A 24,869-nucleotide genomic window follows, 5' to 3' on the forward strand; every position below is an offset into this window, starting at 1 on the left:
GACAGCTTGAAACATTTAGAGATTTTTAAAATAGTTTTACTCCACTTTGTAACAGTGAATTATCTTTGGTTTCAAATATTCAGACAGCTGTTTAAAAGAATCTCTATGACTGCAGAAAGTAGACAAATAACAGGTACTATCTACTAGAAATGTAAGGATATTTGTAATCAACTGATCAATGGAAATCATGATCTTAGATGCTTAGATGTTTCTAAGGTAAAAATAATTCTGAACCATTAAGACTCACAAGCTATGTGCACTGGGATTTTTAAAAAATCAAATATAAATCTTTCACTTGTCAAAATATGTTTATTCAACTAGAAAAATATATGCTATGCTGTGAAACAAAATTAGAAGGTTGTAATTCTCATCTGCAAAATCTTATGTGATACTGAACTTTTTTTCAATAACTATGCAGTACTGGAATGTTTCATAAGAAGACATTGTAAATATCCATATAGATCGTCAATCAACCCAATAAATTGGACATATCCTATTCATCCTATTTTGCTTTGTATTATTTTTAATAAATAATATAAAGTTATCTGTTTGGATCTGTAGTAATTATTTCTTTACAAAACTGAACATTAGTTTACATTTTTCAGTAAGGAGAAATGGAGTAGCTGTTTAACAGGAGCTGCTGTAATTAAAAGCTTATATAGGATTGAGATCAGATCTCATAAATTAGGATCCATATTTGTTTGAACAAATGCTTTGTGTTTTTTTTCCTTTATCAGTTTGACTATTATCCTTGAAACATTATTGCAAGTTTAAGAAAATGGATGTGCATCATCCAATGACAATTAAGTCATCAATCCAGTGACAATTAAGTAAGAGTTTATATCCTATCCTGCCCGATCCTATCCTACCTTCCCTACTCTATCCTTTTCAAAGGACCAAAGGATCTTAATTGCGTTCTTTAGAAAAAAATGAAATATCCTATTTTTATAACCAGAATATATAAATTAAGTGCAAATAGATGTTTTCCACTTTTATTCTTCCAAAATGCATGTAAAATACAAAATATGATAACTAAAAAACTAAAAATCCTGAAATGACATCAGCAATGCTATCCTGATGGAATGTTAACCTTGGTTCTGTCCATTTATGTTGGACATATTTTTGAAATGTATATGTTCACAAAACAGATTATTGGAAATAAAACAGCATTTACAGTTCAATCCATTTTGTGCAGAACAACTAGAGGTTTCCTGTAGATTTTAAAAATCAGAAGGGTAATCCATGACTTCAGGTCTCGGTTGCAACAGTAGAGGGCAAGAATGGGATCTAATGTCATTCCATTTGGAAATGGCTTCATCCAAATCCAACTCCTTATCATTAATTTTCACCTCCATACAGCCATTGTAAAAAACTGTAACTGGGGTTGCCTCAACTGGAACATCTGAATAAAACACAGAATAGTTAATACTAATTCACACATTAAAAAAAAAGTTAACAGGATAAAAATGTTTACAGAAAAATCATAAGGTCCAGGAGGGAAGTGTTTTTAATAGGAAAGTGAACACAAGAACAAGGGGACACAATCTGAAGTTAGTTGGGGGAAAGATCAAAGGCAACGTGAGAAAATATTATTTTACTGAAAGAGTAGTAGATCCTTGGAACAAACTTCCAGCAGGGGGTGGTTGGTAAATCCACAGTAACTGAATTTAAACATGCCTGGGATAAACATATATCCATTGTAAGATAAAATACAGGAAATAGTATAAGGGCAGACTAGATGGACCATGAGGTCTTTTTCTGCCGTCAGTCTTCTATGTTTCTATGTTTCGATATTTGATATGTGAATCAACTCTGGTTTTTCTGAAAGAATTTTGTAATCATTTTAGTACAATTCATTGACTTAGTAATACAACTGATCTCAAAACATTCTTTATATCACATTGTGATATTATCTCGGAAATATAGAATCTATATTTATGATTAACCTTCACATTTAATGGTATTGGTAATGTACTTACTAATTTGATAAAAGAATATAATTGTTACTACTGATTCCTACTTAAAAAATCTGTAGTATCTAAATAGGATACAGTAGTATCTGAATAGGAGATCATGCTGTAGATGGATATGTTTCTTAGTTAATTTAGAAATTCAACCTAAGAAATAAAATAGGCTCTTCTCTTGAGATAAACCCATTACAAATGGGTTGTAGAAAGCCCAAAATGTGGATGTATTAGTGCAGCTCTATTTTCTGATAATGTATTATAATTATTAGCTATTAAACTTTGTGTAAGGCACAATTTCTTGTAATAAGTACCACTAAGTGTTGCACAACATAATGTGAAATTCATGCCTTGTGTTGAACCAACTGTCTACTATTTCTTAATTGATTTTCTCGGGGCTAAGCTGAGCTATGAATACAATTAAATAACTTTATTGTCTAAGTAAAAAACTGAAATTTTATCATTTCAAGGCTGATTTTTATTCATTTTTCATGGATTCATGGAAACCCATCCTACCATAGTTGGTGAGTGCCGGAGTGGATTCTTTTCAAGTTTGCCTTCTTCACATATCTAGAAGACTGTAATCCTATATGCATTTATTGAAAGTTAATAAGAACAAGACTTACCAGGAATGCCCCCTAGGTAGGTATCAACAGATTCATTAATTGCTTCTTCAAGGACTGAGAGCTGGGGTCCTGAATAGGTGATAACTGAAGGTGAATCAGTTGTAAGTTCAAGCTGTTGTCTACTTATCTTGAGTGTGACTGACACTCTTTTTGAGGTACACAAATTTCTTGACTCTAAGTGAGCAACAATCACATTCTGAATAGATACAATGATTTCCTGAGATTCAGAAACAAAATAAGAGGGGGATAATCAATTTCAGTTTCTATTTCATTTTTCCATACCCAGAAAATCTTTAAAAGCCTACATAATGAATGAAATAGCATCACCAAATAATGCAGAAAATGCATTTCAATTAAGTGACAAGAATACTAGAAATATGAATATTTCTGTGAAAATATGCATGAATATACTAGTGAAAATAATTCAATGAATGTGAGTTTCATAGCTGAATAAATCAACTTATCTTTCTTAGTCGCATTTCAATAAATCATAATTAAACACAAATTTACAATGTTTGCAGCCCTGATCTGCTGCTTTAACATTTAGCACCAACATTTTTCAAACTATTTTCTAAATATAAACAAGATCATTTTTGACACGAAAAAACATGTTTCCAAACATATATATCATCTTTCAGCAGATGGCTTGCTTTTTAAATCAGAAGCATTCAGAGTCTTATTAACAAAATCAAGACGGCAGAAAGATCAAAGCCCTGTCCAATTTGTTGCATGCACGCATGCAATCCCATTTTACAAGATGGCCATATAAATATGATACATAAATAAATAAATGCCATGACTTCAAACTGTGCTGCTGAAACTGCCATCTTAACTTTTTTCACCTCCATCCTGCAGTCACTGCTTCTTTTAATTATCTTTTCATGAAAATCCTGAACAGTAAAGACGTAAATCAGAAAAATATTTCTTTATACAGATCCACAGATTTATTTCAAACAAGGAATTGCCCTACGAACATTTTGAATGATGTGATTGGGTGGGGGAGGGAGAATGAGAAATTTATTGCAATCTCCCTGGGGTTAGTGAAAAAGATTAATTTATGCTTGTCAAAATTTAACTAATTATACACACATCTAAACATAATTACCCCTCAATATCTTATCTGGCTTAAGCTGAGGGAAATTCTACTGAACTTAGTGGCGTCAAATTGTCACGGCAAAGGGACTAAAAAGTTCCCAATTATTTTTCCTTGTGTCATGTTGGTACTAGATACCTAGGTTAATTGTCTCCATCAGGCATGCATGTAGTGGGAGCAAAGAGTACCTGCACATTTCTTAAGTTGTTATCCACAATAGACAAAGCAAGAGGAACTGTTTCACCTGAAACCAAGGCAAATATTACTCCAGTGCCAGTGGATGGACGGATAGCCATTGCCACATTTATTAACCAATCATCTGCGTTGCTTGAGAAGTTATCTGTTTTAGTTTAAAATATACCAGAAAGCAAGAGAAAAGAATATATCAGCCAGTTACAAAATAATCATTTATTTTCAACTTTTCCACTTTTCCATCTTTTGAAATAGATTATTTTACTCTTTCCTGAAACATGTAGTTTTTTAAAAAATAGTGCCGGGTGGACCTCACTCACCGGCGCCTTTTGCTGGAGGGCTCGGGCAGACACAGGACACATGGCAGCCACCATGTTTTCTCGGCCAATGATCAGGCCAGGGTGGCCTGATCAATGACGTGTTCGGGTGGGGCCTGCCAGCCCTATAAAAGGGCGGGCAGGCCCGGGCTCAGCCTGTTCGCCCGGACCATCATAGCAAGCAGACACCCGCCCGCCCTCCCTGTTTTACAGTGTGCTATGCTGGGTCGCCCTTAGGCGGCCGAATAGGAATTTTTGGTGGTCTGGCCTCTTAGCTATGGCCATTTTTTCGCCCATTCCACACCGTGGAGAAGGATAAGCGGTTAGGGGGTGCTTGCACCTATTAGGTTAATTGGCTTACCTTTGGTCATTTGGGTAGGCAGGTTAGGGGCGGAAAACTGGGTGGTGGTTTAGCAACTGCGTGTTCTCCGTTGGGCATCTTTGGGGATGATTGACAGGTTCTCTCCAAGCTTGTGGTATTGGCGACCTGAGCAGTTGGGGGGAACCTGTCTTTGGGTCCCGCCCATTTAAGTCCCCTTCTAGGGGTTAGCCGGCGGGACCTCCCACATGCAAGTGCATGGCAAAGTCTCAGGTGAGGGAGGGGTCCCTCACCTGGATTAGCATGGAGCTACGCCCATAAGTTGCCCCGGAAGTTTATTCTACGTCATTTTCCGCCCCGGAAGCAATTGTTTGACCCTGCGGGTCCTTGTTAGGGTCATAGTTAATTATGCTAATTATGCTAATTTAATGAATAAATTATGCAAATTTTATGTTAAATAAAATGACCCAGTTTTAAATCCAGCTCTTGTGTCCATGTCGTTACTCCGCATCTCCTGCAAATGTTCTACTTATAAGATTTTCCCCCAGAAGAGCCACCTTATGTATTTCTCTATCCTGTTCAAACTGATAAGCAGACTCAATATAACTCTTGAAATATTTCTGCAATTTGCCAGCTCATATATTTGAAGTATTTGCAGATAAGAGGTGCTCCATCATAAGCAGCTTTTATCCAATAACATGAATAGGTAGATCATGGCAACAGTTTAGGCCTATAGCTTTGAAATACTTCTGCTATGACCTACAAGGATATCTGGGCAGAAACACCTACCTTGTAGGCAAGACTCCATATTTAATACAGCTGCAACAGCCAGTTTGGTACAGTAATTAAAGTATCAAGCTAGAAACTGGCAATCCATGAGTTCTAATCCCAGGTAGCTATGAAAATAACTGAGTGACCTTGGGCCAGTAGCTTCTTAGCTCTAGGAAACAGGTAATAGCAAGCTACTTTTGATATGTTGTTAAAAAACACAACTCCAGATGTTATCATTCTTGGACCCAGATATTTGAGGCACAATAGCTCACGATCTCAACATCTTCTGTTTGGATTACTGTTTTGATCTGTCTTTGAAGAATATTCAGAAACAAAATGTTGCAGCTCAAGCACTGACAAATAAAACCAATTCAACAAACTAAAACCATTTCTTTGGTCACTGTATAGGTCTCCCATAGACCTGTTACCTATAGGTCTCCTAATAAAATTCATATCATGGATACTGGCTATACAGTCATACCTCGTCTTACGAACCTAATTGGTTCCAGGGGGAGGTTCGTAAGATGAAAGATTCGTAAGACGAAACATTGTTTCCCATAGGAAACAATGTAAAGTCAATTTATCCGTGCAACCAAAACCCCCCCCCCCCCCCCGCAAAAAAAGGCGTTCGGCGATTGCTGGGAAGCCGCGCGGCTATTTTAAAAGGTGACAGCTGGGCTGGGGGGCTTCCCAGCAACCTCCCGAACCCCGAACCCGTAAGTTCGGCAAACGTTCGGGGTTCGTGAGGTTGCTGGGAAGCCCCCCAGGCCGGCTATCACCTTTTAAAACAGCCGCACGGCATCCCAGCAGCTTCCCGAAGCCCAATGCCAAACCCGAACTTCCACGTTCGGCGTTCGGCGACTGCTGGGAAGCCGCACGGCTGTTTTAAAAGGTCACAGCCGGGCTGGGGGGCTTCCCAGCAACCTCACGAACCCCAAACCCGGAAGTTCGGCAAAAGTTCGGGGTTCGGGAGGTTGCTGGGAAGCCCCCCAGGCCGGCTGTCACCTTTTAAAACAGCTGCGCGGCTTCCCAGCTGTCTCCGAACGCCGAACGCGGAAGTTCGGGTTTGGCGTTCGGCTTGGGGAGACAGCTAGGAAGCCGCGCGGCTGTTTTAAAAGGTCACAGCCGGGCTGGGGGGCTTCCCAGCATCCCCCTGAACCCCGAACTTTTGCCAAACTTCCGGGTTCGGGGGGGGCTGGGAAGCCCCCCAGCCCGGCTGTGACCTTTTAAAACAGCCGTGCGGCTTCCCAGCTGTCTCCCGAAGCCGAACGCCAAACCTGAACTTCCGCGTTCGGCGTTTGGAGACAGCTGGGAAGCTGCGCGGCTGTTTTAAAAGGTCACAGCCGGGCTGGGGGCTTCCCAGCAACCTCCCGAACCGAACCCGGGGTTCAGAAAAATTTTGCCTCTTCTTACGAACTTTTTTCGAGTTACGAACCGGCATTCGGGAGGCTGCTGGGAAGCCCCGCCGCCCGGCTGTCACCTTTTAAAACAGCCGCGCGGCTTCCCAGCTGTCTCCCGAATGCCGGTTCATAACTCGAAAAAAGTTCGTAAGAAGAGGCAAAATTTTTCTGAACCCCGGGTTCGTATCACGAGTTGTTCGTAAGACGAGGAGTTCGTATCTTGAGGTACCACTGTATTTGTTTCAAAAAGAATCTGCCTATCTTGTACATTTCAATGGAGAAGGCAGGTTATAGATTCATATCTACCACAAAGCTAAGGATTCCAAAGAAAGTCTATTTATCTTTTTGCTAGGAATCAACAGTAGCAAATAATAAGTCAAACAATCAGTTAATCAACCTGATAGCAAGGACCAAGGTGTAACTGGGCTATGGTTGCTCCAACTTTATGGAATATTTGTAACAAATAAGACCTTGTACATTTATTTTACTTATTAAAATAAACTCATATCCCATAATTAAACTCCCTCTTCAATTCCTCTTCCTAACTCATCACAACATTTAACGCTCGTAAATTTTCCTCTACAATCATATATATTTTTAACTCTTAATAATAAGAAAACAATAAGAAAAAAGACAAATCAATACATCTTATAGCCATTATTTGTATGGAATATTTGTATGGAATGTAAAATGGTACCTTTCCTATTAACATAAGAAGAAAGATGCTATGGTATATGTATTGTTGTATGTGCAGTGTGAAAAAATAAATAAAAATGCAAAAACAAAACAAAGTGTAACAAGAAATCAAAAACAACCCTCTTCATTAGGCTTATTTTGAGAAATATGTTTTGCCATACTGTATACTGTATATTTAACAGTTTTGTGATGTTATGATTGTAATTATATGTATGCAGTGGTGGGTAGCAGCTGGTGTGCTCAGGTGCTCCGTCACGGTAGAAAATTCTGGGATGCGTGTGCAGCTGCGCGTCCCCGCCCCACCCCTGTGCGCCCCTGCACATCTGCAACAAGCAAAATCTTGTGTGAGGACGCTAGCACAAGTGTGATTTTTGTGATTTTCATCGGTTTTTTGCTTCTGCGCATGCGCAGAAACAAAAATAACATCTGCGACAAACAGCCCTTCACTGTATGTATGTATGTATGTATGTATGTATGTATGTATGTATGTATATATGTATATACATATAGATGATAGATATTTATTTATTTATTTATTAATCAGATTTGTTTGCCGCCCCTCTAGATAGATAGATAGATAGATAGATAGATAGATAGATAGATAGATAGATAGACAGACAGACAGACAGACAGACAGACAGACAGACAGACAGACAGACAGACAGACAGACAGACAGACAGACAGACAGACAGACAGAGACATATACCAATACTATCCATATTTTGATTGGGGGATAGCTTAGAAATTTAAACAAGCAAACTTACTATAGCTAATGTGAAACTTTGCCATGCCGGTGCCAGGATAGTAAGATCCCTTTTCAACATTTATTAAACAATGTTTGCTTTGCTTCTCTTGAATTAAGTCTTTTACACCAGAGGTTCCTTGATTTAACAAGTTCCAACCACGAATACACCCATCCAAACGGGGGTTAATCTGTTAAAAAAATTATAGAGCTGATTACATCACAAATAATAATAATAATAATAATAATAATAACAACAACAACAACAACTGTGTTGTGCTTTCAGAGTTGTGAAACATTTCTTTCAGATGTTTTGCACTGCATTTTAAAAGTAACTATACATGCATATACAGTATATAAATAATCTGTGTCCTAGCAGGTTACATTCACAGATTTTTCATTGATTTAACCTAATTCACTAATCTATTAAATAGTGCCAGACTAACACAAAGCAATGTTAAAAAGCTTTGCATAACCAAATGTATTTCTATCTTCATAAAATTAACCCTACGTTTTGGAGTATGGATTACTAAGGTGACAACAGCTGTCAGTGTATGCTTAAAGTTCTGATGATCTAAATTTATTTATAACAATCTCTTGCAGATCAGGTTTTATTCTAACCTTTGGGGATATAATTCTCAAAAGGGTCACTTATTTTCCTGGTATAGGATTCCATAAAGCCATGTTTCAATATTTTCCAAGTACACCATTTGTTCATTGAGGAACAACTGAGTCCACAAAAATTTGGAATATGAAAATACATGATTGGACTCCAAGGGAAGGGACATAATGAATTACTTTCAGTGTAATTCTTGCAAACATAACTGACAGCTGGGATCAAATATTTCCTTTTGCTGAAAGCTAGATGTGATTTCTACATGTCAGGCAAATAGCCAACTACTGATCAGAATTTATGTCCACAGCATTTTTTCAGTCTTTTGTACAACTTGAAATTGCCCATTTTTTTGTGTGGAAAAAAAGAAAGAAAATGAATTATCTTTAGGTTAAAAATGTTTCAAAGCAGATAGCTCAGTAGATAGCCTTGAATTGTCAACATGGCTACATTTTCAAAATAGCAATAATGGAATCTCACACATTCAAACTTATTTATATTTACAGTCTTACTTCAGGCAGCGTTAACTATTATTAATCTTTTTTGCCATTTCATTCTATTACTAGCAACTCTGTCTTTTATTTTCTTCAGCAAAGTAGGAAGCATATAGTTTTTTTTATCTCTGGAACAGTGTTTTTCATGGTAGAGTGTCTTTATAAAGAGACATCGGATTTCTTCTTCTTTTTTTATAATAACAAACATCCTTAATGTCTTTTTACAGCTATCTCACCAAATGCTTAAAACTGAAGCTCCTTATTTCTTCCAACTATAATTTACTTCCAAATTACTGCAGGACAAATGCTACTCTAGCTCATGAAAATAGAAGGGAAAAAGGAACTCTTTTTGAAGCTATAGCATTTAATAAGATACCTCAAATTGTATTGCTTCATGGCAGATCACTTCACTCCTATTTATGCATGGAATAAAAGACAATACAAGATTTTTCAAGGATTTTTTCATTGTTGTTTGAACTCTGATCCTGCTTGGGGATCAGATTATTCTACAGGTGTCATGTGAACCTAGGAGGCAATTGACTCTCAAATAGGTGTGTATATTTAGTATATGTGAAGGGATATGAGTATAAATGTGCACATTTCACCACATTTATTCCTCTTCTCAGCCTTTCACAGTCCTGGGTTCTCTAGAAGTGTTGTGGCTGTGATTTCCTGGATTCTCAGGTAAAATAGTCATGCTATTCAAGAATTCAAGAAATTATAATCAACACTTAGTGAGAACATTAGATTAACAAGAGTCTAAAAAACAGTAGGTGTAGACTAGTATTACATTCTAAAAATGTAAATTCCTAAATTTGATTTTATACAATATACACATATCTCTATGAGAACAATGGCAGTTTCAAAAGAAAACAAATCCAAACATTAATGGCTATACCTAAATTTACTGCAGTATGATGCCCCAACAAACACTACAAAAATTACCAATTTAATGAGACTATTGTCCATTCTGCGAGGGAGTCCTGCAATGTACACTTTTGTTTCCAAAAATCCATTGTAAAGCTTGAAAAGAGGTCTTGGGTTATTGATGTTCATCACTGCTTCTTTCGCTATTTTCACACTGATGCTATGCTCTAGTTCTTCCACAGATATCTAAATATTTTAAAAAAAAGTATAAGAAGTGTATAAATGCTTAGAATCTGTTCCAATCCGAAAACAAGGATGTGTGTGCAGTAAGATTCTTTTTTGGTTGAACGGATTCACATAACTAGGACATTTGCTAAAAAATATGAATAGTGTGGTAGCCTAGAGGTGGAGCTCTTGCCTCACAATAAGGAGGCTGTAAGCTTGCTCCTAGGTAGAGTCTGATATTTCTCTCTGGGCACAATGAGAATTTATCTGCTGAAACAAACTCCGTATTGGCGACAGGAAGGGCATCTGGCAAGTAAAGACTCAGCTCCATTCAGTTGCCCAGACTCCAGCCCAAACAGGATTATGGGGTCATTTAAAAAAAGATGATTATTGCTAAAAAGAAATTAACCAGTTTAACATGGAGTGGCACAATGTACTTTGTGAGGCCCTATAGGCCCTTAGCATGTATCCATCCAGAACCCCAACACATGCTTTGTTTAATATACTAATAAATATAACTAGACACTTTGAATTAGTTTAATTTCCTATAGAAGACAAAAAGAGGCGGGTAGGGTCTTCAAAGGCCAAGCAGGGTTTTCTAAGCAGGCCAAGGAAAGTAAAATCTAGGTAGAACTTGGAAACTGGAAGGATTATGATGGAGAAAGGTGGATAGTTAGCCACCCTAATATAGATCTAGACCAGTGATGGCAAACCCTTTTTCCCTCGGATGCTGAAAGCGTGTGCACGCACCCTATCGCACACGTGTGAGTGCCCACACCCATAATTCAATGCCTGGGGAGGGCAAAAATGCCCTCCGTTGCCCCCACAGAGGCCCTCTGGATGCTAGAAATGGCCCATTTCCCGACTTCCGGTGGGCCTGGTAGTCCCAGTGGGCCTGGTAGCCCCGTTTTTCACCCAAAAATGCCCCCTCACCCCCAAAACCTAAAAGTGTATTTACTAAAGCTATTTTTCTCTGTATGTTTAGGTTTTTTATATGACTTTTTAATTCACAATAGTTCTCATTTATCGAAAAAGATTTACCATGTGCCACAAGCCATCATTAATAGCTTTACCACCACTTGTTACTTTTGTCCCAAGCTCATTTTTGAACTGAATTTCAATCTTTCCATCACGCAATGCAAGTAGAAACCAGGATGTACTGTTTATAGTTTCAGCATACAGTATCACACCTTCCTTATCATAAGTCCGGAAGTCAAATTCTGCAGAAAATCTGAATTGAAAAAAAAAGGGAAGCCTAAAAATTATGCAGCAAGAAGACTACAGCAGCACGAAGCTTACAACTTCAGCCTGATGATGGTGAATGTGATTTCACCGAAACCTCGCATAGACACTCAAAATATTACACCGGGAAAAACCCGAACTCAGAACAATCTACATACATACATACATACATACATACATACATACATACATACATACATATAGAGAGAGAGACAGAGAGAGATAACCTAGCAATGTAAGCAAGGACATAGAATATGGTTTATGAAGTAAAAGATAAAGTGTTAAAATGTGTTAATTAAACTAATTCAAAAAGAAGTCAGTAATAATGACAGTGTGAAAGTGTGAAAATATTTAAACAGCATTATTGGTTTTGGGTAAAAAATGGACAGAGGTGTGGAAGAAGGAAGTTACTGCCAGCTTTGGGGGGGGGTTGTTTTATTTTATGCACATATGTATGCCTTTCTCTTTTCTTTGGTTTATTATTATTATTATTATTATTATTATTATTATTATTATTATTATATTAATTAGATTTGTATGCCGCCCTTCTCCGAAGACTTGGGTCAGCATACAAACAATACTCTTTTTATTGTTTCCTTTATCTACCAGAAACAATGTTACACAATAAAATACAATTAATTGGCACTGCTAGTTATATATTCATCATAATAGCCGTAAGCAATAGAATTGCATGCTTTATCTGCATGCTTACTCATGTCTACTCACCTTGTAACCTCTGGCAATCTAAATCTCAAATACAAAACAGGGATTCCAATGAATTGTTCTGCCAGATAAAGCAATTCGTAATTTTTTTCAAGATTCAAAGGCAGACAAGCTGGTATAGTCTAGAAATAACAGGCAAAAGAAACATTACATAATGATTCTTCCAAACTCTTCTTGTCCAAATGTGCCTGCCATTGTTGAGGCCTAATATTAGTATGTAACCATTTGTATAGTTAATATTTCCAATGTTTTCAAAGGTAAATTGCAAAGGTAAATTACAGGCGAAACCCAAAACAGGACAAGAAAGGAAGATTTAACCATGTATTGTCAATCATAACAACAATCCATATAATATCTCCTATTCTTGCTCACTGCAGAAAAACTAAAAATCTCAATGATCCTACTTTCTAGTACCAGGATATCTCTGGGACCGCCTTCTGCTGCATGAATCCCAGCGACCAGTTAGGTCCCACAGATAGGCCTTCTCCGGGTCCCATCAACTAAACAATGTTGTCTGGCGGGACCCAGGGGAAGAGCCTTTTCTGTGGTGGCTCCAACCCTCTGGAACCATCTCGCCCCAGAGATCAGGATTGCCCCCACCCTCCTTGCCTTTCGTAAACTCTGCCGTCAGGCATGGGGGAATTGAAACATCTCCCCCTTGCCCATATAGTTTTTGTGTATGATTCGATTATGTGTTGTTTTTTAATATATTGGGGTTTCTTTTTTGGACTTTTTAATCTAAAACTGTAATCTAGATTTTTAAATATTAGATTTGTTACTATGTACTGTTCTTCACCATTGTTGTGAGCCGCCCCGAGTCTGAAGAGAGGGGCAGCATATAAATCCAATAAATCTAATCTAATCTAATCTAGTATTAGGGCCTGAATAAAAATGAAGCTCCTGGAATAAATAAAAATAAAAATAATTGTAATTATATTTCACCTCACAAGTCCTCATATCCTTGGAAATCTTGAAACCTTTTCTGCCATCACAATAGCATGTGAAGCTTCCTGGAGAATTGACACAGATTTGGGAGCAAGTATTCTCAGCACATTCATCAATATCTGCAGGGAAATGGACAAAAATGAAACAACTGGTAGAACCCTTGAGAATCATGTAGAAATAATATGAAATTGAAGAATTGAAAGAATAGCACAAACACATATTTAGGTGGCACCTAAGAATTCATGACTTATTAAAAATGGATGCAGCAATTCTACCGCATTTAAAATTATCAGTTACCAGTTATACCAAATGCGGTTGATGTCATAAATATCAGGTTTTTAGTTTGGGCCATAAATAACAACAAAGGCTTACTGAATATTTGGTAGGATGCCATTACTATCGATTTATCTTGGCAAGGCCCCTTGTACTACATTTTCGTGATGTTTAAAATGCAATTATAATGTCCCTAAGACTTATTTTTATTATATGCAAAAGAACCTTTAGTGATAGACTGCTTTAGAAAAGACTGCCGTTTCTAAATTCCAATAGCTGAGGCTTTATTTTCAAGTTCACTCATTAAATAAGCAACTAGAAAATGTATTAGTGTTATTATGAGGAAAAGGCTAACTGAACAAATAAAAACAGTCACTGAGCTGAGGTATTCTTGCTAAGGAAATTGTTGAGTATTGAGAAATAATAACAATAACAATAATAACAACAACAATAACAACAATAATTCAATAATACTGAAATCAACATTTTATGCTATTACTGTATATTGCATAGTAAATCAATAACATCTTAAATAATGTTTGAAATGTACCATATATGTATACTGTTTATATTCATTATAGGAAAAAGTAATTCAATCCAACTGTATCACATAAATCTCTGTGCAAATTCTGAAAAAACTCGGGAAGCAATTTTCCAGAAAGAAAATGTGAACTGAGCAGGACAAAAAATTATCTTGATGAAACAAATCGCCCCTCTCCGCGTTTCCGGAGAGAGGTGGCATACAAATCTAATAAATTAAATTAAATTGAGTTCTCTACTTTATTGACCAAACACAATCAGAAATTTGGAGGCAAATGACAATGTGAAATGTAGCGTTAAAACTTGTTTTTTAAAATCTTATTTATCAAATTTATGTGCTGCTAATCTCACAGTTCAGACAAATTTGAGCAGCTTACAAAGATAAAACAATTGTTCTAAGCTTATAAATATAAAATGGGTTAAAATTAAAATTACAAAAATAAAACAAGCTAAAACAAGAGTTGCCTTTTCTCTTTGTGTACCAACCATCTTCAACCAGTATCATTTTCTTCAGGACCCAGTCGCCATAGCTAGGTTTAAAGGCTTTTTCTGAAGGCTGTACACCCCTTATAAAAGGTTCTCTTTTGGCTTTTCTTACAAAAAAAGGTGTACAGAATAATCTTGGGAAAAGTAATTTAATTAATGTTTTTGTCTCAGAATTTCATCATTTCCTAACATTGATAGTCTAAAGCACTGATTACATGCTTTATGGTCTACAGTATACGTTTGGTGTGTGTGATTTTATGTTTTGCATTTTAGATATAAACAACATATTCGTGTTCTATACAAACCTATACATGGCATATTTCTGTAACATATCATATATTTTGCAACATGGAATTTATATGAAATCAAAATGGGATTTGTCTCTATGGAAAATTATAGTAAATTCTCTACGAAAGACAAATTAGTATTTTGTTTAGGAATCTACTTAAAATAAATATATATACCTTCACATTTCTTTGTAGTTGAATTGTAGAAAAAACCAGTTTCACATTCACATACATACTTCCCAGGTGTATTTTTGCACTGTGCTGTCCCACAAATGTTTTGATACAATATGCATTCATTCCTGTCTATACATAGAAAATGTGCATTAATTTCCCCACAAAGGGAATTGTTACTTTTCTATTCTGTTGCAATTTTATACAATGAAATAAAGCTGGAAAAGTCCTGCAAATATTAACTAACCCCAAGAAATTATGGAAAATAAAAACATATAAAACACAAACAATGTAAAAGTTAATAGGATGTGGACATTTTACTAATTGTAAGGATTCGATTCTCAAATGTTCATTAAATTGCTAAGGATACTTATCTCATTTTCTACATTATTGCTAATTTAATTTTTCATGAATTGTCTAAGGTTTCTTTCATGTGCTCATTTTAAGTTAGGCTTTCTGAAATTCCATTAATATCATCTAGCATGGGCCATAGAGTAATAAAATACATAATCCAACACATATGGAAAGAATTATATTTAAAGCAGGGATTTGTTTCAGGGACCTTTTAATTAAATGTAATTATCCTTCTCCATAGCCCAACATGGGGTGAAGGAAAAAAATGTTTTGTAAGCAAAGCATCTTAAGCCAAAGCCAGAACTAATATAGTGATCTTTCCTCTTTCTTTGGTCCTGATTCAATTTTATGTAAGTATAGACTAAATCTGTTAGCAAGCATGGTAGATTGCCTGAAACACAATGTCAACATGCTCACAAACTAGTTTTCCATTGTATTAATGGATGATAGATAAATTTGGGCATTTATGATATAGAAGTAGGAGGACTTGTGGCTTCGTGATAGGGCATGGAGGACATTCCAAATATAAGATGGACAGGCTGGTGCAAATCTTGTCTGAAGGCTGGAATGCTCTTGTTGACCACCTTATGTTAGATGACTGTAGTTTCACTCAATATGCAAGAGTTTCCTATGTTCCCATTTACCTCAGGGACCGCCTTCTGCCGCATGAATCCCAGCGACCAGTTAGGTCCCACAGAGTGGGTCTGCTCCTGCTCCGGTCAACAAAACAATGTCATTTGGCGGGCCCCAGGGGAAGAGCCTTCTCTGTGGTGGCCCCGGCCCACTGGAACCAACTCCCCCCAGAGATTATAATTGCCCCCACCCTCCTTGCCTTTCGTAAGCTACTTAAAACCCACCTCTTCCGCCAGGCATGGGCGAATTAAGATTCCTTCTCCCCCTAGGCCTTTACAATTGTATGCATGGTATGTTTGTATGTATGTTTGGTTTTTTATATTAAGGGGTTTTTAATTCGCTTTTAGTATTGGATTATTATTGTATACTGGGGCGGCTAACAGCGACAATAAAACAGTGTACAATAGTAATTTGGTATTGATGATTAAAAATCTATTAATATAAAAACCAAACATACATACATACATACCATGCATAGAATTGTAAAGGCCTAGGGGAAAAGAGGATCTCAATTTCCCCATGCCTGGCAGCAGAGGTGGGTTTTAAGTTGTTTACGAAAGGCAAGGAGGGTGGGGCAGTTCTAATCTCTGGGGGGAGTTGGTTCCAGAGGGCCGGGGCCGCCACAGAGAAGGCTCTTCCCCTGGGTCCCGCCAGGCGACATTGCTTAGTTGACGGGACCCGGAGAAGATCCACTCTGTGGGACCTAACTGGTCGCTGGGATTCGTGCAGCAGATTGTTGTTAGCCGCCCCGAGTTTTCGGAGAGGGGCGGCATATAAATCCAATAAATAATAATAATAATAATAATAATAATAATAATAATAATAATGTTCAGAACAGGTGCATTGATATCTGCTTGTATAGCAATGGGCACGGTGATTGTTACAATTTAGCCTTTTAGTCTTATTTCATAATATAAATTGAGTTTTTGTTTCCAGTGTGTTGCCATTTGTACTTTCTTACCTTTGCAGCGCATTTTATTTGGCTCTATATAATAGCCATCTTCACAGTAACAGCGGTAGCTTCCAGGAAAATTAACACAAATTTGATCACATCCTCCATTTTTATTTATAGGATCATCACATTCATTTATATCTGGGGGGGGGGGGAGAGAGAAAACAACCTTTTGTCATTTGCTGAACTGACACATGTATATTCAACATAAAAAAGATATGATAAAAAGATATACCCTGTTGTCAGTTAGCTTAGTGACCATACCTTCTTCACATTTCTCTCCTTGCCATCCAGGTTTACAAATGCACGTGAATGTGGCTTTTCCATCTCTGCATTCTTCATAACCATCAACATTGCATGGCAAAGGATTACACTGGTCTGGTATTACTAGAGGAAGATTACAGAATCAGAAAAGTACTAATATTATAATCAGCTCTCTTTTAATTCAGTTTCATTTTCATCCTAAAAAGGAAAGGACTTCAATGACTGAAGATAAAAGTCATTGTATCATACATATGCAATTTTAATTTTTGCTGGACTTTTCATCTTGTTCTCAGATGCAAGGTAGGACAAACTTCTGATCTCTTTGCAAGTGAATGCTACCCATTTATTGAATTTATTTATGAAATTTCCTAAGTAATTACAGAATTATTACAATTTACAAAATTAACATTTTAAAATTTCATAAAATATTATATTGAGTAAAAAAAAAAACCTACCAAAAATAATCTGTTCCTATTCTCCATGCATTCAATTAATCAAAAGGATTATATAAGCATAGTAGTTTCTTTGTGTCGTAAGTCATTTAGGATTTTATATATCAAACTAGCAATTTGAACTAGGCATTGTAACACTAAAGTGTAATCTGTGTTTAAAGTCAAATGTCAAATCATGATATTAAACATTCTGTCCATGTGAAAATTCTAAACTTTTATCAAAGGACTATTACAATTAATTAACTGGGCAACTTTGAAGCATTTATTTCTTTATTAATTTAATTAAATTTATAAGCCGCCCCTCTCCGAAGACTTGGGGCAGCTTACAACACATAAAAAAGAAAAACAATACAATATAATCATCTAAATCCAATTAATTTAAAACTAAGTGTACTAATCTATAAAACCCAGTATTACAGTGATCCCCCGAGTTTCGCGATCTCGATCTTTGCGAAACGCTATATCGCGATTTTTCTACCCAATGACGTCACTCCCTTCCTTTCTCATCTTTCTTTCTCTCTCTCTTTCTCTATCTTGCTTCTTCCTCTCTCATATTCTCTTCCTCTCTCTCTCATCTCTTTCTTTCCTTCTCTCTCTTTCTCTCTCTCTCCCTCTTGCTCTCGAGCAGCAAGCGAGCAGCCAGGCGGGCGGGTGAACGGGCAAGCGAACAGCCGGGCGGGCGGGTGAACGGGCAAGCGGAGCGGCTGGGCGGGCGGGTGAACGGGCAAGCGAGCAGCCGGGCGGGCGGGTGAACGGGCAAGCGAGCAGCCGGGCAGGCGGGCGAACAGGCAAGCGGAGCGGCCGGGCGGGCGGGTGAACGGGCAAGCGGCAAGCAATCTTGGGGTTTCCCCTTTGCCTGGGCGGCGGGAAGACCCAGGGAAGGTTCCTTCGGCCGCCCAACAGCTGATCTGCTCCGCAGCGCAGCAGCAGCGAGGAGCCGAAGATGGGGTTTCCCTGTTGCCTGGGCAACGGGGAAACCCCATCTTCGGCTCCTCGCTGCTGCAGTGCTGCGGAGCAGATCAGCTGTTGGGCGGCCGAAGGAACCTTCCCTGGGTCTTCCCCGCCGCCCACACGCAAACTCCACCATCTGCGCATGTGCGGCCATGTAAAAAGGGGCGCGCATGCGCAGATGGTGTTTTTACTTCCGCACGACTACATCCCGAAAAATCGATTATTGCGAGGGGTCTTGGAACGGAACCCTCGCGATAATCGGGGGATCACTGTATTAAGAAACCAATCATACCCTCTCAAACAACAATGTAACATTCATATGTAACATTCATCGGATAGGAGGCTGGGGTCTAATCTTCCCAACCCTGGTGGCATAAATGAGTCTTAAGACTCTTGTGTAAGTTGAGGAAGGTGGGGGCAGGGGGAGTTGACTTCAGAGGGCCGGCCGAATGCCCAGAGGGAGCTGACTTCAGAGGGCCGGAGCCCCCAGAGAAGGCTCTTCCCCTAAGCTGTGCCAAGCGACATTGTCTAGTTGATGGGACCTGGAGAAGGCCGACTCTGTGGGACCTCAATGGTCACTGGGATTCATGCGGCAGAAGGTGGTCCCATAGGTAACATGGCTCGATGCCATGTAGGGCTTTATAGGTCATTACCAACACTTTGAATTGTGTCCGGAAACTAATTGGCAACAAATGCAGTCTGTATTGGTAAGTGGGCCTGTTAGTTTGCTAGAAACTTTGGGGATTGAAGTATCCACATCTTAAATTGTCAAATTTTAAAAAAACACTGTATTGTATGAATAGGTATTTGCCAGTGATGGGTTCTAAATCCCATCACTACCAGTTCACTTATGTGCTTGTGCACAACACTTCTATGCATGCGCAGAAGCATCTGAGGCAGGTATGCAGAGCCTTCAACCACCAACCCTACCAGTTCATAGAACGGGACCATACTGGTAGAAACCCACTGCTGGTATTTGCCCAAGACTGGTCTTAGTGAGCGAAACAGCTAAAAATGAAATTAAAAGTCCATGCTACTTTAGCCTGATGGATATTCTGTGACGAAGCTGAGTGAAAAAGAATTCTCAGATATGCTTCTTTCTAGAGAAGTCCTTGAACCAAAATGTATTTGTAAATTATGCCAAAAATAAAGAAACTCAATGAACTCAGTCTGTATCAACCGGCAGCACTGAGACATATAAATATATACTTGTCAAGTGCTCTGCTGAGGCTACAAGCAAATTTGTTTCATTACAAATTGTTTAAGCTAGGGGTGTCTTAGTGATCAATTGCTAGATTTGTGTTTGTTTTGTTTTTCCTGTTGTCCCAATAGTTTGTGCTATGACACAAGCACAATTGAAGAAAAATGAACACCAGAGAATTAACTCTCGCTAGAGACTATTTAGCAAGATAACATGCTCAGGCATGCTTATCACTGATTCCATCCCCAGAGTCTTTAATGACAACAGAGAACACATCAAGGAATAATGAATAAGAACACAATTTAATTTGAGATTGCACAAACTTTACTGCAGCAGTTCTGTCCTCAGGTAAGACAATTAAAAATGGTTCCCTTTAAGCCTTCTTTGTTTTCGTGGATAAAAGACAGAAACTGTTACTGAAGAATAAAAATAACTGTACTTTGGATCTTTTAAATTTCCTTATATAATGTGAAAGATAACCAGACTATAATTTCATCAATACATACAAGAAAAAACCCTTTATAAAAAGAAACGTCAAAAGGAAAAAAAAACTTCATTTAAGTTTTACCCGGGGTGGGCAGCAGCCAGGATGGGGTGGAACACAGTTCCATCGGTAGAAATGAAGCTGTGTGCCCAGCTTCAGCTGATTACGCCCCCCCATCCTCTTCCTCCTCCTCGGAAAGCAGCAGGGAGACCAGCACCAGCAGGAGTTGCAGGGGTCCCATTTCCTCTCCCCTCTTTTCTCAACAGCTGATTGGCACTCATTCACCTAGCTACCCTGCTTGAGGCAGGGGGCGACCCAGGAAGGAGAGTGTGGGAAACGCAAAGCAAATTATCATCCCAGAAAGCGATACTGGTGAGATTGTAAGTTGAGGACTTAACAATTCACTTCAACAATGATGATCGTTCAAGCCACTTCCACCTGGTCACATGGCCGGCAAGCCACTCCCACCCAGTCACATGACCATCAAGCCACACCCACAGTGTGGCCGTAAAACTTTGGCTGCCCATTACTGGTTTTACCCACCAATTTCTTTCATAGACCTTTTATTCATTGTTTATTACAATAAATATTAAAATAAATACTTTCTACTCTTGCATTACATGAACAAATGTACAGGTAAATGTATTAATGCAATCAATTGCATTACTAATTGCAATTATTTTACATAATAGTTTCCATCTCAGTTCAGAAAGTATAAAACATGTAAGAAATCATACCTGTTACACAGGACCGCAGATCAGCTGGAGAATCTGGAGTCAGAGGTGGCGTTCTGAAAATTCCAGTTCTGAATGAAGCCAGACAGTCTATGAAAGCATCAATCACCTGTTTATTGACCTGCAATATCCACTAAAAACAACATTACATGGTGCAGGGCTTCCTGACCTGTACATTTTTTCACTGTATTATTTAAATAAATGAAGGAGTTATAATATACTATAACAACAGAGATGGAAGGGACCTTGGAGGTCTTCTAGTCCAACTCCCTGCTTGGGCAGGAAACCTTACACCACCTCAGACAAATGGCTATGCAACATCACCTTAAAAATGTCCAGTGTTAGAGCATTCACAACTTCTGGAGGCACGTTGTTCCACTTACAGTAACTGTCAGGGAATTTCTCCTTAGTTCTAAGTTGTTTCTCCCCTTGATTAGTTTCCATCCATTGCTTCGTGTACTGCCCTAGGTGCTTAGAGAATAGTTTCACGCCCTCTTGTTTGTGGCTGCTTCTGAGATATTGGAACACTGCTATCGTGTCACCCCTAGTCCTTATTTTCATTAAACTAGACATACTCAGTTCCTGCAACCATTCTTCATGTTTTAGGCTCCAGTCCCCTAATCAACTTTGTTGCTTTTTCTCTGCACTCTTTTTAGAGTGTCCGCATCTGTTTTACATAGCGGCGTCCAAAACTAAATGCAGTATTCTAAGTGTGGCCTTACCAAGGCATTATAAAGTAGTATTAATATTTCAAAATGAACTTGATTCTATCCCTGTTTATGCAACTTAGAACTGTGTTGGCTTTTTTTGGCAGCTGCTGGACGCTGCATATTTAAATGGTTCTGTACTTGGACTCCAAGATCCCTCTCACAGTTATTACTTTTGAGCAAGGTACCACATATACTGTACCTGTGCATTTTCTTTTTCTTGCCTAAGTGTAGAATCTTTCTTTATTTTTAATCAGGGTTTTTTTCCCTTTCCCTTGCAGTGAACAGTTTGATCCAACATTTAATGGAGTTTGAAATTTACTGTGCTATTATACAAATCAGTCAGTTTTGTGACAGTTTCTGACAAAAGTAGGGAATTGAAAAAATGGTAACAAAACCAAGGCCACCTAGGTTGCTCAATATTTACACAATGTTATATCTTTTTGGTTTGAGATGAACGCAGATGATTTTGAAAAGCAAATACCCTAAAGCAGACCTGGCTGTTATCAGAACAAGGAATACATGCAAAAGAGGGTCACTTCTAACCTTCTCCTTCAGTCAGACACAAAACAAGGAAGAAAAAAAATATAAATTGATGGCAGAAGATATGATGGTGAATGTGATTTCGCCGAAACGTCGCATAGACATGCAAAACATTACACAGGGCAAAACCCGAACTCAGAACAATCTACATATATATATATATATATATATATATATATATATATATATATATATATATATATATATATATATATATATGTTTTTTTTTTTTTTCTTATGTCGGATGACCCTGGTATATTTTTAAGGAACGTCACAGCTCCTTTTTTTTTTGCCTATAGGCCCAGCCTAGGGCCACTGCAAGGCAGTAATATATTTATAGCCGACAAACTATATTTTGTATGTGTTAAATGTTTATAGCTGGGATTTTAAAATTAAGGGAGACCAGGATAGATCTATTTCGGCCTTATTAGGCCTCATCAGCTGGCCACACCCATTCTTTTACTGGGATTCGATCTGGGAAGCTTCTGCATTGTAAAGCAGAGAGCTAGCAATTAGACTTAAAAATATACCAGGGTCATCCGACATAAGAAAAAAAAAAAAACATATACCCCTCCCTGGTACAAAGCTGGATGGATTCAGATCGGATGGGTCTAATTGCTAGCTCTCTGCTTTACAATGCAGAAGCTTCCCAGATCGAATCCCAGTAAAAGAATGGGTGTGGCCAGCTGATGAGGCCTAATAAGGCCGAAATAGATCTATCCTGGTCTCCCTTAATTTTAAAATCCCAGCTATAAACATTTAACATATATATATATATATATATATATATATAGCGCGCTGATGAGGTCAAAATAAGGACGAAATAGATTTATCCTAGTCTCCCTTAATTTTCAAATTCAGCTTAAACATTTGACATATATATATATATATATATATATATATATATATATATATATATATATAAATAATAATAATAATTATTATTATTATTATTGTTATTATTTATTAGATTTGTATGCCGCCCCTCTACGAAGGCTCACAACAGCAATAAAAACAGTGGAACAAATCTAATATTAAAAAACATAGAAAACCCTATCATTATTTAAAAAACCAAACAGCACATTCATACCAAACATAAAACAAAGTATAAAAAAGCCTGGGGGAAAGGTGTCTCAACTCGCCCATGCCTGGCAGTATAATTGAGTCTTGAATAGTTTGCGAAAGACAGGAAGGGTCGGGGCAGTTCTAATCTCCGTGGGGAGTTGGTTCCAGAGGGCCGGGGCCACCACAGAGAAGGCTCTTCCCTTGGGGTCTACCAAACGACATTGTTTAGTCGACGGGACCCGGAGAAGGCCAACTATGTGGGACATTATCGGTTGCTGGGATTCGTGCGGTAGCAGGCGGTTCCGGAGGCACTCTGGTCCAATGCCATGTAGGGCTTTAAAGGTCATGACCAACACTTTGAATTGTGATCGGAAACTGATCGGCAGCCCATGCAAGCCACGGAGTGTTGAAGAAACATGGGCGAATCTTGGAAGCCCCACAATGGCTCTCGCGGCTGCGTTCTGCACGATCTGAAGTTTCCGAACACTTTTCAAATTATATTTGATATTTGAAAGTAACTTTAATTCTTTTCATTGTGGTTTTATTATAATACATTACAAGGTTTTGAACTATATGCCTATTCATTTGTTCTATACCCCTTGTTGTTATACTCTTGATACTTCACGCTCTGTATATGCTAAAGTCTAACCCACCTCTGCAAAAACAAGAAACCAATGCAGTTACTTTTACTTAGGGGTGTACCTAGAAAATTTAATTCTTTGTGAAAATAAAATCATACAAATAAGTCTATTTTGACTGTTAGTGGTGTTTACTGTTTATTTTCTGTCATTTGTAATAATTATTTAATAATAATTTATTAGGCTTGATTACATAAAATCTGGTATAAGTGAATAGAAAAATAAAACTAATCAAGGATACACCTGTGCTGCACTCTATGTAACAAAGAAAGCTGATAAAATTATAAGAAGATATTCTTCTTTATAGTTTATTTCAACCAAAAATGAAATAATTATCTAATTATTTCATATAATTAAAATTTATTAATTATAATTAAAAAAAGAGCCGGGGTGACGCAGTGGGTAGAGTGCTGTACTGCAGGCCACTGAAGCTGGCTGTCGATCTGTAGGTCAGCAGTTCAAATCTCATCACCGGCTCAAGGTTGACTCAGCCTTCCATCCTTCCGAGGTGGGTAAAATGAGGATCCGGATTGTGTGGGTAATATGCTGGCTCTATTAAAAAGTGCTATTGCTAACATGTTGTAAGCCGCCCTGAGTCTAAGGAGAAGGGCGCCATAAAAATCAAATAAATAAATAAATAAATAAATAATAAAGTGTTGATTAAATAATACATTAATTAACAAGTTAGTAATGGCATTTAACTAAACCTTTGTAACAGAAATGAACAGAATCATATTGCAAACAACATGGTTTTGGTTTCAGCAAGTGTTCCAAAATACTTTTAGATCTGACTCTACAATGCCACACCAACTAGATAAAACAAATAATAAAGAGGGTGAGTCAAAAACTAATGCCATTTTCTTTATTTCAGGTGATGTTTTTGATAAAAATACCTGCAATTTTT

The 24,869-nt window shown here is 37.8% G+C and overlaps 1 protein-coding gene across 1 annotated transcript in view; it reads right to left on the bottom strand.

Moving 5' to 3' along the window:
* Nucleotides 1-289: 289 nt before the first annotated feature.
* Nucleotides 290-24,869, bottom strand: part of PROS1 (protein S) — a 39,461-nt gene continuing 14,881 nt past the window's right edge. The window contains exons 4-15 of the mRNA XM_070750162.1: nt 21,016-21,102; nt 17,191-17,313; nt 16,936-17,067; nt 14,994-15,119; nt 13,228-13,349; nt 12,289-12,407; nt 11,362-11,551; nt 10,174-10,341; nt 8,144-8,312; nt 3,872-4,023; nt 2,591-2,807; nt 290-1,402 (exon numbers count right to left, since the gene is read on the bottom strand). Of these exons, the coding sequence (XP_070606263.1) occupies nt 1,221-1,402; nt 2,591-2,807; nt 3,872-4,023; nt 8,144-8,312; nt 10,174-10,341; nt 11,362-11,551; nt 12,289-12,407; nt 13,228-13,349; nt 14,994-15,119; nt 16,936-17,067; nt 17,191-17,313; nt 21,016-21,102 (1,787 nt within the window). The 3' untranslated portion in view covers nt 290-1,220. The remainder of the gene's footprint in view (nt 1,403-2,590; nt 2,808-3,871; nt 4,024-8,143; nt 8,313-10,173; nt 10,342-11,361; nt 11,552-12,288; nt 12,408-13,227; nt 13,350-14,993; nt 15,120-16,935; nt 17,068-17,190; nt 17,314-21,015; nt 21,103-24,869) is intronic.

This window comes from Erythrolamprus reginae, chromosome 4 (genome assembly GCF_031021105.1).
Source record: "Erythrolamprus reginae isolate rEryReg1 chromosome 4, rEryReg1.hap1, whole genome shotgun sequence".
Classification (NCBI taxonomy): Eukaryota; Metazoa; Chordata; class Lepidosauria; order Squamata; family Dipsadidae; genus Erythrolamprus; species Erythrolamprus reginae.